The sequence below is a fragment of the Macaca nemestrina genome, chromosome 7, assembly GCF_043159975.1.
Source record: "Macaca nemestrina isolate mMacNem1 chromosome 7, mMacNem.hap1, whole genome shotgun sequence".
NCBI classification, from domain to species: domain Eukaryota; kingdom Metazoa; phylum Chordata; class Mammalia; order Primates; family Cercopithecidae; genus Macaca; species Macaca nemestrina.
In genome coordinates this window covers 151,616,184-151,629,206 of record NC_092131.1, presented here as the reverse complement: position 1 = coordinate 151,629,206, position 13,023 = coordinate 151,616,184, and the positions used below count along the sequence as shown (strand labels likewise).

General features: G+C 41.6%; 1 protein-coding gene across 14 annotated transcripts in view; it reads right to left on the bottom strand.

Annotated features, from left to right (window-relative positions):
* Positions 1-13,023, bottom strand: part of LOC105490462 (ubiquitin specific peptidase 50) — a 46,885-nt gene that overhangs the window by 22,036 nt on the left and 11,826 nt on the right. For 9 of the 14 annotated variants that reach the window (XM_071066868.1, XM_071066867.1, XM_011756112.3 and 6 more), the window contains exon 6: positions 8,044-8,176. The exons of the other annotated variants lie outside the window; for them this stretch is intronic. In XM_071066868.1, coding sequence (XP_070922969.1) covers positions 8,044-8,176 — 133 coding nt within the window. The remainder of the gene's footprint in view (positions 1-8,043; positions 8,177-13,023) is intronic. 14 annotated transcript variants of the gene reach the window in all.

Genomic DNA, 13,023 nt, shown 5'->3' with positions numbered 1-13,023 from the left:
TGAGCCGAGATCGTGCCACTGCACTCCAGCCTGGGCAATAGACCAAGATTCCATCTCAAAAGACAGCAGAAACAAGAGGACACATTATAATTGGTAACACAAATATAAAGGATCCTAAGAAACTACTATAAACAATTATACACCAACAAATTTGGATAGCCTAGAAGAAATGCATAAACTGCTAGGTACATACAACCTACTAAAATTGAACTATGGAGAAATAGGAAATCTGAAAAGGCCAGGCGCGGTGGCTCATGCCTGTAATCCCAACACTCTGGAAGGCCAAGTGGGCTGCTTGATTGAGCCCAGGAGTTTGAGACCAGCCTGGGCAATATAGTGAGACCCCATCTCTACAAAAGATACAAAAATTAGCCAGGCATGATGGCATGTGCCTATAGTCCCAGCTACTAGGAAAGCTGAGGTGGAAGGATCAGTTGAGCCCAGGAGAAGGTTGCAGAATATATCAATAACAAGGAAATTGAATTAGTAATAAAGTCTCCCATCAGAGAAAAGCTCAGGATCAGACGACTTTACAGCTGAATTCTACCCAACATTTAAAAAAGAACTAGTATCAATCCTTCTCAAACCCTTCCAATAAATTGAACCAGAGAGAATAGCTCTAAACTCATTTTATGAGGCCAATAATACCCTGATACTAAAGCCAGACAAGGACAGTACAAGAAAAGAAAATTACAAGGCAATAGCCCTGATGAACATAGATGCAAAAATCCTCAACAAAATACTAGCAGATCTAGTTCAACATCATATTTTTTATTTCATTTTATTTTTTGAGACAGAGTCTCACTCTGTCACCCAGGTGGAGTGCAATGGTGCAGACTTCCGCCTCCCGGGTTCAAGCAATTCTTCTGCCTCAGCCTCCTGAATAGCTGGGGCTACAGGTGTGTGCCACCATGCTAGGCTAATTTTATTGTATTTTTAGTAATGACAAGTTTTCACCATGTTGTCCAGGTTGTTCTCAAATTCCTAACCTCAAGTGATCTGCCTGCCTCAGCCTCCCAAAGTGCTGGGATTACAGGAGTGAGCCACCACATCCAGCCACTCACCACTTCCTTTCAGCACGGTACTGGAATTCCTAGCCAGCGCAATTAGGCAAGAGAAAGAAATGAAAGGCATGCCAATAGAAAAAGAAAAAGTGAAATTCTCTGTTTGCTGAGGACATGATCTTATATAGAGAAAACCCTAAAAACTCCACCAAAAAAAACTGTTAGAACTGAAATGAATTCAATAAAGTTTCAGGATACAGAATCAACATATAAAAATCAGTAGCACTTCTTTTTTTTTTTGGTGAGATGGGGTCTTGCTCTGTCACCCAGGCTGGAGTGCAGTGGCATAATCACAGCTCACTGCAGCTTCAACCTCCTGGGCTCAAGCGATCCTTCCACATCAGCCTCTGGAGTAGCAGGTGTGCACCACTATACTTGGCTATTTTTTAAAATTTTATGTAGAGACAGGGTCGCCCTATGTTGTCCAGGCTGGTCTTGAACTCCCAGACTCAAGCAATCCTCCCACCTCAGCCTCCCAAAGAACTGGGATTACAGGTATAAGCCACTGTATCCGGCCACAGTGGCATTTCTATACATTAATGACAAACTATCCAAAAAAGAAATTAAGAAAATAATCCCATTTGCAACAGCAAAAACAACAAAAACTACTTAGGTGTAAATTTAACCAAGGAGGTGAAAGATACTGAAGACTCTACATATCCAAGAAAGAAACTGAAGAAAATACAAATAAATGAAAAGATATCCTGTATTCTTAGATTTGAAAAATTAACATTGCTAAAATGTCCATATTATGTAAAGCAATCTACAGATTCAATGCAATCCCTATGAAACTTCCAATGAAATTTTTCACAGAAATAGAAAAAAATCCTTAAATTTATATGAAATGACAAAAGACCCCCAAATTGCCAAAACAATCAGGCCAAAAGAACCAAGCTGGAGGCATCGCACTCCCTGATCTCAAAATATGTTGTTACATAAAGCTGTTATAATCAAAACTGCATGTTCTGGCATAAAAACCGACCTGTAGACCAGTGGAACAGGATGGAATGCTCAGAAATAAATCCAGGCATTTATGGTCAAATGATTTTCCACAAAGGTGCCAAGAACATAAAATAGGGAAAGGACAGTAAATAAATAGTGTCAGGAAAACTGGATATTCACAGGCAGAAGAATCAAAGTGGATCCTTATCTCATATCATAAACAAAAACCAGCTCAAAATGGATTACAGACTTCAACATAAGACCTGAAACTATGAAACAACTATAAGTAAACCTGGAGAAGCTCCACAACGCTGGCCGAGCAATGATTATTTTGAATGTGACCCTGAAAGCACAGGCAATAAAAGCAAAAATAGACAAAGGGAATTGCATCAAATGTGAAAGCTTCTGCACAGCAAAGGAAACAATTAACTAAGGGGAGAGATAACACAAATAGGTGAAAATATTTGCAAACCATACATCTGATAAGCAGTTAATATCTAAAATATATAAGAACTCAACTCATTAGCAAGAAAACAAATAACCTGATTTTAAAATGGACAAAGAACCAGAACAGATATTTCTCAAGACATACAAATGTCCAGTGGGTTCATGACAAAAATGTTCAACATCATTACGCGTTAAGGAAAAAGAAACGAAAACCACAATGAGTGATGACCCCACACCTGTTAGAATGGCTATTATCACAAAGATGAAAGGTAACAAGTGCTGGCAAAGATGTGGAGATAAAGGAATCCTGTACTTTGCTGGTGGGAATGTAAATTAGTACTGTTATTATGGAAAATGGTATAAAGATTTGAAAAACTAAAACCAGGCCAGGTGTGGGAACACATGCCTGTAGTCTCAGATACTTGGGAGGCTGAAGTGGGAGGATCGCTTGAGCCTGGGAGTTCAAGGCTGCAGTGAGCCATGATTGTGCCACTGTACTCCAGCCTGGGTGACAGAGCAAAACCCAGTCTTTAAAAACAACAACAAAAAAACCCTACTACCAGCAATCTGACTTCTGGATATACATCCAAAGGAATTGAAATCGATACGTTGAAGGGATATCTACACGCCCATGCTCATTGCAGTATTATTCACAAAAGCCAAGATATGGAATCAAACTAAGCATCTGTCAGTGGATAAATGAATAAAGAAAATGTGATATATCTGGAACACTATTCAGCCATTAAAAAGGAAATTCTGCCATTTGCAACAGCATGGATGGAACTGCAGGACACTATGCTAAGTGAAATAAGCCAGGCACAGAAAGACAAATACTGCACGATTTCACTTACGTGTGGAATCTAAAAAAAATTGAACTCATCGAAGTAGAGAGTAGAGGTGGTTACCACAGGCTGGGGAGGGGAGTGTGGAATGAGGAGTTTTTGGTCAAAGGGTATAAAGTTTCAGTGAGGAGATCTGACACCTATTGCATGGCAGAGTGACTATCGTAAATAAAAGGTATCGTGTATTTCAAAATAGCTGAGCAAATTTCAAATGCCTCACCACAAAAAATAAGTGAGGTGAGAAATATGTTAGCTTGATTTAATCATTCCACATTGTGTGTGTGTGTGTGCGTGCGTGTATATAGATACATAATCTCTCAAAACATGACATTGTACCCCATTAATGTATAAAATTTTGATTTATCAATTAAAATATTAATAAATTAAAAAGCTAATGTATTGATGGATTAATATCATTAAAGATAATATTGAAGAGAAAAAGCATCTATAGAAGAGTATGTTCAGTATGATACCAGATATAGAGAATATGCAAAACAGAGAATGCAAACATTTGTGGAAAAGAATGCATGGGAATAATATACACCGAATTCGGGTAATGGTTACATCAGGAAATGGAAGGGAGTGAGATCATTAAAGATACACAGGGGGTTTTATCTACAGTATTATATTATTATTTTATTTTAGGCAGAGTTTCCCTCTGTTGCTTAGGATGGAGTGCAGCGGCACTATCTCAGCTTGCTGCAGCCTCAACCTCCCCGGCTCAAGTGATCCTCCCACCTCAGCCCCTTGAGTAGCTAGGACCACAGGTATGTACCACCACGCTCAGCTAACTTTTTAATTTTTTTGTAGAGATGGGGTTTCACCATGTTGCCCAGGCTGGTCTCCAACTCTTGAGCTCAAGCAATCCTCCTGCCTCGGCCTCCCGAAGTGCTGGGACTACAGGCGTGAGCCACTGCTCCTGGCCTGTGTTTTATTTCTTTACCTAGGTGGCAAATAGCATGACTACTTATTCCGTTCAGACTTCTGTGCCTAAAGTATTTCATCATTTTAAAAAACACTCTTTCTAGAAACCAATGATTTGAGGAGGGTTGAAGGAGTTAGATATTGTTAGCATATGATTGCCATTTTCAAATATTTGAAGGAACACGTATAAGAAAAAAAGGTATTTTGCTTTGCTAATGCATATGTACAAGCATTTGTTAACTGTAAGCCACACACATATTGCTATCACTGCTTCAGAGGACAGAATGAGGACAAATGGGAAGACTCTACAAGGAGGAAGGTAGATTTGGGCTCAGTATAGAGACATGCTTAACAATCAGAGGCAGCACAGCGTCAGAGATGAGAGCAAGACGGTTTGGAGCCAGCCTGCCTGGGTTCCGGTCTTGGCTCTGCTCTTTGTAGGCAGAATGATTTGGGGCAAATCATTTAACCTCTCTGTGCCTGTTTCCCATTCTGTAAAATGGGAATAATACAGAGTGCCTACCTCAAAGGCTAGAATAAGGATTAAATGCTTATTTGTAAAGTGCCTAGAACAGTGCCTGATACATAACAAATGCTATGTAAGTGTTCATAAAATAAATCTAACAAAGAATCTAGCAAATAAAGAGCTTGTCTCGCAAAGCAGTAAACTATTCAAGGGCTCATGCAAAGGCTGGATAAATCTCTTTTAAGGATGGCGCAGGGGAATCCTTCCCTTCTAGTCTAGAGATGTATGCTTCTTAAACTTCATTATGCACAGAAACCACACAGGGATATTAAAATGCAGATTCTAATTCAGTGAGCCTGAGATAGGGCCTGAGATTCTTTTTTTCTCTTTTTTCTGAGATGGAGTCTCTCTCTGTCGTCCAGGCTGGAGTACAGTGGCGCAATCTCAGCTCACTGCAACCTCCGCCTCCCGGGTTCAAGTGATTCTCCTGCCTCAGCCTCCCGAGTAGCTGGGAATACAGGCGGATGCCACCACACCCGGCTAATTTTTTTTTTTTTTTTTTTGTATTTTTAGTAGAGATGGGGTTTCACCATGTTGGCCAGGCTGGTCTCAATCTCCTGACCTCGTGATCCGCCCACCTCAGCCTCCCAAAGTGCTGGGATTACAGGTGTGAGCCACCACGCCTGGCCTGAGATTTTTTATTTCTAACAAGTGGTGCCAATGCTATGGTTCTCCTGAGGGCTACACTTTAAGTAGCAAAGCTCTAGATGGTTTTAGTCCTACTGTCATACATCACAATTTCAAAGATGCTTAGTTTTTTATTTTATTTTATTTTATTTTATTTTTTTTTTTTGAGACCAAGTCTCACTCGCTCAAGCTAGAGTGCAGTGGCCCAATCTCGCTCACTGCAACCTCTGCCTCCCAAGTTCAAGCAATTCTCCTGCCTCAGCCTCCCGAGTAGCTGGGATTACAGGCACCCGCCACCACACCCAGCTAATTTTTTTCCATTTTTAGTAGAGATGGGGTTTCACCATGTTTGCAAGACTGGTCTCAAACTCCTGACCTCAGGTGATCTGCCCACCTCAGCCTCCCAAAGTGCTGGGATTATAGATGTGAGCCACCATGCCCAGCCTCACAGATGCTTAGTTTTTATCTCTGATGAATCAATTTGCAGCAAATTCTAAATATAGTTCTCTTTCAAAACCAACTTTTGGCCGCTTAATCAACCAATAATAGTTTGACTACTAAAATAACTAAGTTTTTATTGTTGTTGTTTTGTTTTTTGTTTTTTAAGAGATGGGGTTTTTCCATGTTGCCAGGGCTGCTGGCTTGAATTCCGGGACTCAAGCGATCCTCCTACCTCAGCCTCCCAAAGTGCAGGGATTATAGGCGTGAGCCACTGTGCCTGGCCTAGGACTAAGAATTTATAGGAGGTTTGGGGTGATGTTTTATATAAACATATATATTTCCATAATGCACATACTTTTTTTTTTTTTTTTAAAGAGATGGAGTCTTGCCCTGTCACCCAGGCTGGAGTGCAGAGGATCAATCATAGCTCACCATAGACTCTAACTCCTGTCCCCAAACAATCCTTCCACCTCAGCCACCATAATTGCTGGAATTATTAATACAAGAGGCAGCCAGTGAGTCCAGCAATAATTACAATTTTTATATTAAATTCAGACTTTTGTCATTTGGATTTTCTTAAAGCAGAAACATCTATATGAGAAATAAAAATAGTAAAGTATAAAGGAGGCAGTTCCTGCACTGTTTGGGAATCTACATCAGAGTCTGCATTTGATATAATAGAGAAGAGAATGCCACTCTAGATTCCCAAGCAAGGAAGTGAGAGAAGAAAAACCATGTTTGGGAGCAGGATAAATTGGAAAGGAGAATATCGAGGCTCGAAGTGAACACACAAAATACTGAGCTGATAATTTTGTTCAAGTGTGGAGGTACGGTTCCGAGAGCTGCTCATGAGGAAGACCAGTGGGATTCACATTTTCGAAGACACTAATTCAACAATAAGCTGAAGAGGCAAATGAGACTTCGGTGGACTCTCGTGAATCATACTGGGCTCCAGCGGGCGTCTCAACCATTTGATGTAGACACAACTGGGCCTCCAGGTACAATTTGAAATATGAGTATGTTCTGAGACAGATCTTTAACACTGTGATCCAGAACAGAAACCCAGAGAGGCTTGCTACTTGGGGATGGTTGATGTGAATTCGGTGATTTGGTCTAAATTATACTCCATGCTTTCTTTCCTTCAGGAAATCTTCATTGATCATAGTTGACTTAGAACCATGGGGACCCCAGAGTTTTTCTAGGCCTGGCTGTATACAGGCATTGAATCTTGTGGCTAGTATGTACCTACTGTTTTGCGGCTTTGGCCACAAAGTGGTTCATGGTTATTCAACATAAAGCTATCAAAGGCTGGGCCTGGTGGCTGATGCTTGTAATCCCAGCACTTTAAGGGGCCAGGGTGGGAGGGTCCCTTGAGCCCAGGAGGTCAAGACCAGCATGGGCAGCATAGTGAGACCTCATCTCTACTTTAAAAGAAAAAAAAAATGCCTGTATTTTCATGCGTGTAGTCTCGGCTGCTTGTAAATGCACATGCCTGTAGTCTCAGCTACTCGGGGAGGATCACTGAGTTGGAGGCTGCAGTGAGCTGTGATTGCGCCACCGACAGCACTCCAGCCTGGGCAACAAAGCAAGGCCCTGTCTCAAAAGCAATGTTAAGCTACTGGAACCAACTTCTCCTGCTGCCTCTAGGAGCACAATTTGCAAGTATCCTTAGATCTAAAATAGCCACTGAGTGGAGAGAAAATAAAGAGGCAGTGAACAGTATATTTTATTTCTTTGTTCCTCTACTTGTCTAGGTCAAAGTGGAGAGTTTCCTGGTCTATATATTTTTAAAGTAGGGCATAAAAGAAGTCAGGGACAGACAGGAGAAATAGGGATTCGAGCAGATAATTCTAGAGTTTTCTTTACAATTGGGTTACTTTTTTTTTTTTTTTTTTTTTTGAGACGGAGTTTCGCTCTGTTGCCTAGGCTGGAGTGCAGTGGAGCGATCTCGGCTCACTGCAAGCTCTGCCTCCCGGGTTCACACCATTCTTCTACCTCAGCCTCCCGAGTAGCTGGGACTACTGGTGCCTGCCACCACGCCCAGCTAATTTTTTTTTTTTTTTTTTTGTATTTTTAGTAGAGATGAGGTCTCACTGTGTTAGCCAGGATGGTCTAGATCTCCCGACCTCGTGATCCGCCTGCTTCAGCCTCCGAAAATGCTGGGATTATAGGCGTGAGCCACCGCGCCCGGCCAAAATTGGGTTACTTTTACCAGTTTGTTTTTACTCACCACCACTGCACAGAGATTGTATTTAGGATATTTCCGGAAAATTGGGCAAATATAAGGAGTGAGGTCCAAATTAGTGAGTGGGTAATGAATATCCGTTCTCAGCTTCCTTTTCGTTGTACCCTGAATGTCAAACCTGCAGGGATAATGTGTAAAATACAAAGTAAGCTTGTGAACCACTCATTTGTCTACATGACAAATTCCAAGTATCTTAAAAGTAATTTCTTGGCTGGGCACAGTGGCTCATGCCTGTAATCCCACAATGTTGGGAGGCCAAGGCAGGCATATCCCTTGAGCCTAGGAGTTTGAGATCAGCCTGAGTAACAAGGCAAAACCCTGTCTCTACATAGAATTCTCACCTGTAGTCCCAGCTACTCAGGAGGCTAAGGTAGGAGGATCACCTGAGCATAGGGAGGCTGAGGGAGTCATGATCGAGCCACTGCACTCCAGCCTGGGTGATGGAGTGAGACCCTATCTCTAAAAAAAAGTAATCTCTGGCCTGGTGTGGTGGCTCACGCCTGAAATCTTAGCACTTTGGGAGGCTGAAGTAGGTGGATCACTTGAGGTCAGGAGTTAGAACCAGTCTGGCCAACATGGTGAAACCTCGTCTCTACTGAAAATGCGAAAAAATTAGCCGGGCATGATGGTGGATGCCTGTAATCCCAGGTACTCAGGAGGCTGAGGTCGGAGAATCACTTGAACCTGGGAGGTGGAGGTTACAGTGAGCTGAGATCACACCACTGCACTCCAGCCTGGGCGACAGAGCGAGACTCCATCTCAAAAAAAAAAAAAAAAGTAATTTCTTGGAAAGATTATTTGGTACAGACTTATAAATTACTTTTCTCTTATCTATTTAAATACCACATCCACAAACCTCACCAAAATGAGACTGGAAGTTGAATCAGGGAGTGAGATAGTAAAGATTCAAGCTAAACTTGAATCTAGTAGGGCAAAAAGAAAGGGATAACCAAGGCTCTCAGCATTGGGGAAGTGGAAACCACATTGATAATTCCTGAGGCTTTTGCTCCAACTGAACCTGTTTATTCTAACCAAGCTGACTCAGCTTTTCCTTATCTTGATTTCGGCACAGGTAGTCTTGGCAATGTTGTTTTCAAGCTCTGAGGTTTTTTTTTTAACGTTTTAATATAATGTTTTAATAAGAACATTTTGTGAAAATCTTTCACATTCTGTATTGTTACATAGATCCTAAGTTTGTAAATCTAGGCTCACATCAGTTACTCAGAAGCTTTAAAAAAAAAAAATTATGTTCATTTTGGAAAAATGGCTGATGTAGGTCTGAGGCTGGGAAATTACTGAGATCGAGACATTCTTGTGCCAGAAAGCAAAATACCCTGTTTTCAAAAAACTAAGGGAATGCCATGTGATCCAGCAATTCTATACCTGGGTATCACCCCAAGAGAAATGAAGACTTAGGCCCACATAACAAGCTATCTGCTAGTGTTTGTAGAAGCTGTATTCCTAACTACTCAAAACTGTAAACAACCCAAATGTCCATCAACTGGTGGAGACGTGCAACTGTGGTACACTCACAAAAAGGAATAGCACACAGCAGTAAAAAAGGGACCACTAATGCATGCAACAACACGTATTTCAAAAGAATCATGCTAAGTGAAAGAAAAACTAAAAGCTACATACAGTATGACATAGCACATTCTGAAAAACACAAAATTATAAGGTTGGGAATCAGATGAGCAATTTCTATAGGCTTAGGGTCGGGAAGGACAGTGATTAGTTGGGAGCATGAGAGAACTTTTTGAGGTGATGGAAATGGTTTATATGTTGGTTGTAATGGCGACATGACTGCATGCATTTGTCAGAATTCACAGAACTGTGCACTAAAAATGATACTTTTTTTTGTAAGCATACCCTAATAAACTCATGGGACCCCAGGAGCTAACTTGAAGGGGCTCCCACTGGCCAATTTTGAACAGTTTGAACACCGAAAGCAATGATGAGAGACGTCTAGTTTTCAGTTCTACACATAAGGACACTTGGAAGTCACCGTTCTGTCCTAACAAGTTAAAAGCTAAATAAAACTTTTGGTTATTTTCCTTCGGGAAGGAAAGAATTAACCGAAAGGAAAATAAACAGCTCTTCGTAGAGCTGAAAGAGCGGTGAGGTCACAGGACAAACCACTGCCCCCAAAATTGGAAACACAGACCAGCAAACACAGAGAATCACAAACTTACCAGAGCCAACACTGCCGAGCAGAAACCTCTGAGGGAACAGGTCTGCGTAGGAAAACCTGGACTGTAATTGACTAATTTGCTAGAGGCTCAGTGAAGAGTCTGAGAGTTAAAAACTCCAAAGAATCCAGTCACGGGGGGCCCCTACTTCGTGAGTTTTCCCTCCAGGAGCCCAACCACACTCGCACGGTAAGTATTAGAGACAACTCTCCTCATGGTTCTGGCAGGAGGAAGAAGGGAAAGGAACCATTCTGGAATACACTGGCGCACCCGGCTCTTCACGCCCGCCCACAGGAGAAACTGATCAACCAGAGCCTAACCTGCTGGGGTTTTATCAGAGCTTAACTGACCTGGGGGGAGGAAAACACCTAACTCCAGCCCACGCATAACCATCCTGTTCCACCGAAGCAGGTGTGAAGGGACTGAGGCGCACTTGTGAAGTTCGTAGTCTGGAGGCTTAAGTTCATTAGAAGACCGAGACCCACTCATAGGATTATACAGCGCTTCCCCTGCCCCTCCGCCTTACCACCACATCATCAAGGTCTGTTTACGTCAGTTTCTCTTACCCAGTTCATCATAACTGGCTATCAGGAAAAAATTACAAGGCATACTAAAAGGCGAAAAACACAGTTTGAAGAGACAGTTAAGTATCAGAACCAGATAGGGCAGGGGTGTGGGAATTACCAGACTGAGAATTTAAAACTGATGAACATACTAAGGGTTCTAATGAATAAAGTAGACAGCATGCAAGAACAGATGGTCAATGTAAGCAGAGACCTGGAAATCCTAAGAATGAACTGAAAGAAATGCTAGAGGTATCCTTGTTAGTATAGTGGTTAGTTTTTGTTTTTGTTTTTGTTTTTTTAACTGCTAGAGGAAAAAAACACTAACACGTGAAGAAAGCCTCTGATGGGCTTATTAGTAGACTGCACACAGCTGAAGAAAGAATCTCTGAGCTTGAGGAACCTCAGCAGAAATCTTTAAAACTGAAAAGAAGAAAGAAAAAGACTGGCTGGGCACGGTGGCTCACGCCTGTATCCCAGCACTTTGGGAGGCCAAGGTGGAAGAATCGCCTGAGCCCAGGAGTTCCAGACCAGCCTGGGCAACAAAGTAAGAGCCCCTGCCCCCGTCCCTGGATCTCTACTAAAAAAAAAAAAGAAAGAAAGAAAGAAAATAGACTTAAAAAAAAAAAAAAGCACAACAATATCCAAGGACTGTGGGACAACTACGAAGATGTAACATCTGTATAATGGAAATACCAAAAGGAAAAGAAAGAGAAAAGAACAGAAAAAATATTTGAAATAGTAATGACTGAGAATTTTCCCAGATTAATGCCATACACCAAACCACAGATTCAGGAAGCTCAGAGAACACCAAGAAAGATAAATACCAGAAAAATGACACCTAGGCATTTCATTTTCAAACTGCAGAATATCAAAGATAAGGAAAAAAATCCCAAAAGAAGCCAGATTGGGGGCAGAAAGCACACCTATAGAGGAGCAGACATAAGAATTACATCTAACTTCTCAGAAACCATGCAAACAAGAAGAAAGTGGAATAAAATACTGAAAGTGTTAAAAGGGAGGAAAACCACCAACCTAGAATTCTGTACCCTGTAACATTAACCTTCAAACGTGAAGGGAAATAAAGACGTCATTGGACAAAGAAACATTAAGGGAATTTTTTGCCAGTAGACCTGCCTTGCAAGAAATGTTAAAAGAGGCTGGGCATGGTGGCTCATGCCTGTAATCACAGCTACTCTGGGAAGCCAAGGCAGGTGGATCACTTGAGGTAGGGAGTTCAAAACCACCTGGCAACATGGTGAAACCCTGTCTCTACCAAAAATACAAAATTAGCCTGGCATGGTGGTGCAGGTCTGTAATCTCAGCTACTCGGGAGGCTGAGGCAGGAGAATCGCTTGAACCCGTGAGGCAGAGGTTGCAGTGAGCCGAGATCATGCCACTGCCTTCCAGGCTGGGCAACAGAGTAAGACTCCATCTCAAAAAAAAAAAAATGTTAAAAGAAATCCTTTACAGAGAAGGAAAATGATATAGGTCAAACGCTTGGATCGACATAAAGAAAGAGCACTGAAGAAGGAATAAGTGAGGGTAAAATAAAAACTTTTTTCTTATTATTAATTGATCTAACATAACAGTTTATTCAAAACAATAATAGAGACAATATATTCAATTATGTATGCTTATGTATATATCATATATATTCTTGTGTATCTTTATATATAAGTGAAATGAATGACAGCAGTGATACAAGGAAAGCAGTATGGTGTTATTTGAAAGTGGACATGGATTAGTCGTAAATGTATATTGCAAACTCTTTTGTTTTGAGACGGAGTCTCGCTCTGTCGCCCAGGCTGGAGTGCAGTGGCTGGATCTCAGCTCACTGCAAGCTCCGCCTCCCAGGTTCGCGCCATTCTCCTGCCTCAGCCTCCCGAGTAGCTGGGACTACAGGCGCCCGCCACCTCGCCCAGCTAGTTTTTTTGTATTTTTTAGTAGAGATGGGGTTTCACCGTGTTAGCCAGGATGGTCTCGATCTCCTGACCTCGTGATCCACCTGTCTCGGCCTCCCAAAGTGCTGGGATTACAGGCTTGAGCCACCGCGCCCGGCCGTATATTGCAAACTCTAAGGCAACCACTAAAAAATGTTTTTAAAAGTATAGCTTATATGGTAATAAAGGAGAGAAAATGGAGTCATATAAGATGCTCAATTAAAACCACAAAAAGCAGGAAAAGAGTGGTAGATAAAAACAGGAACACAA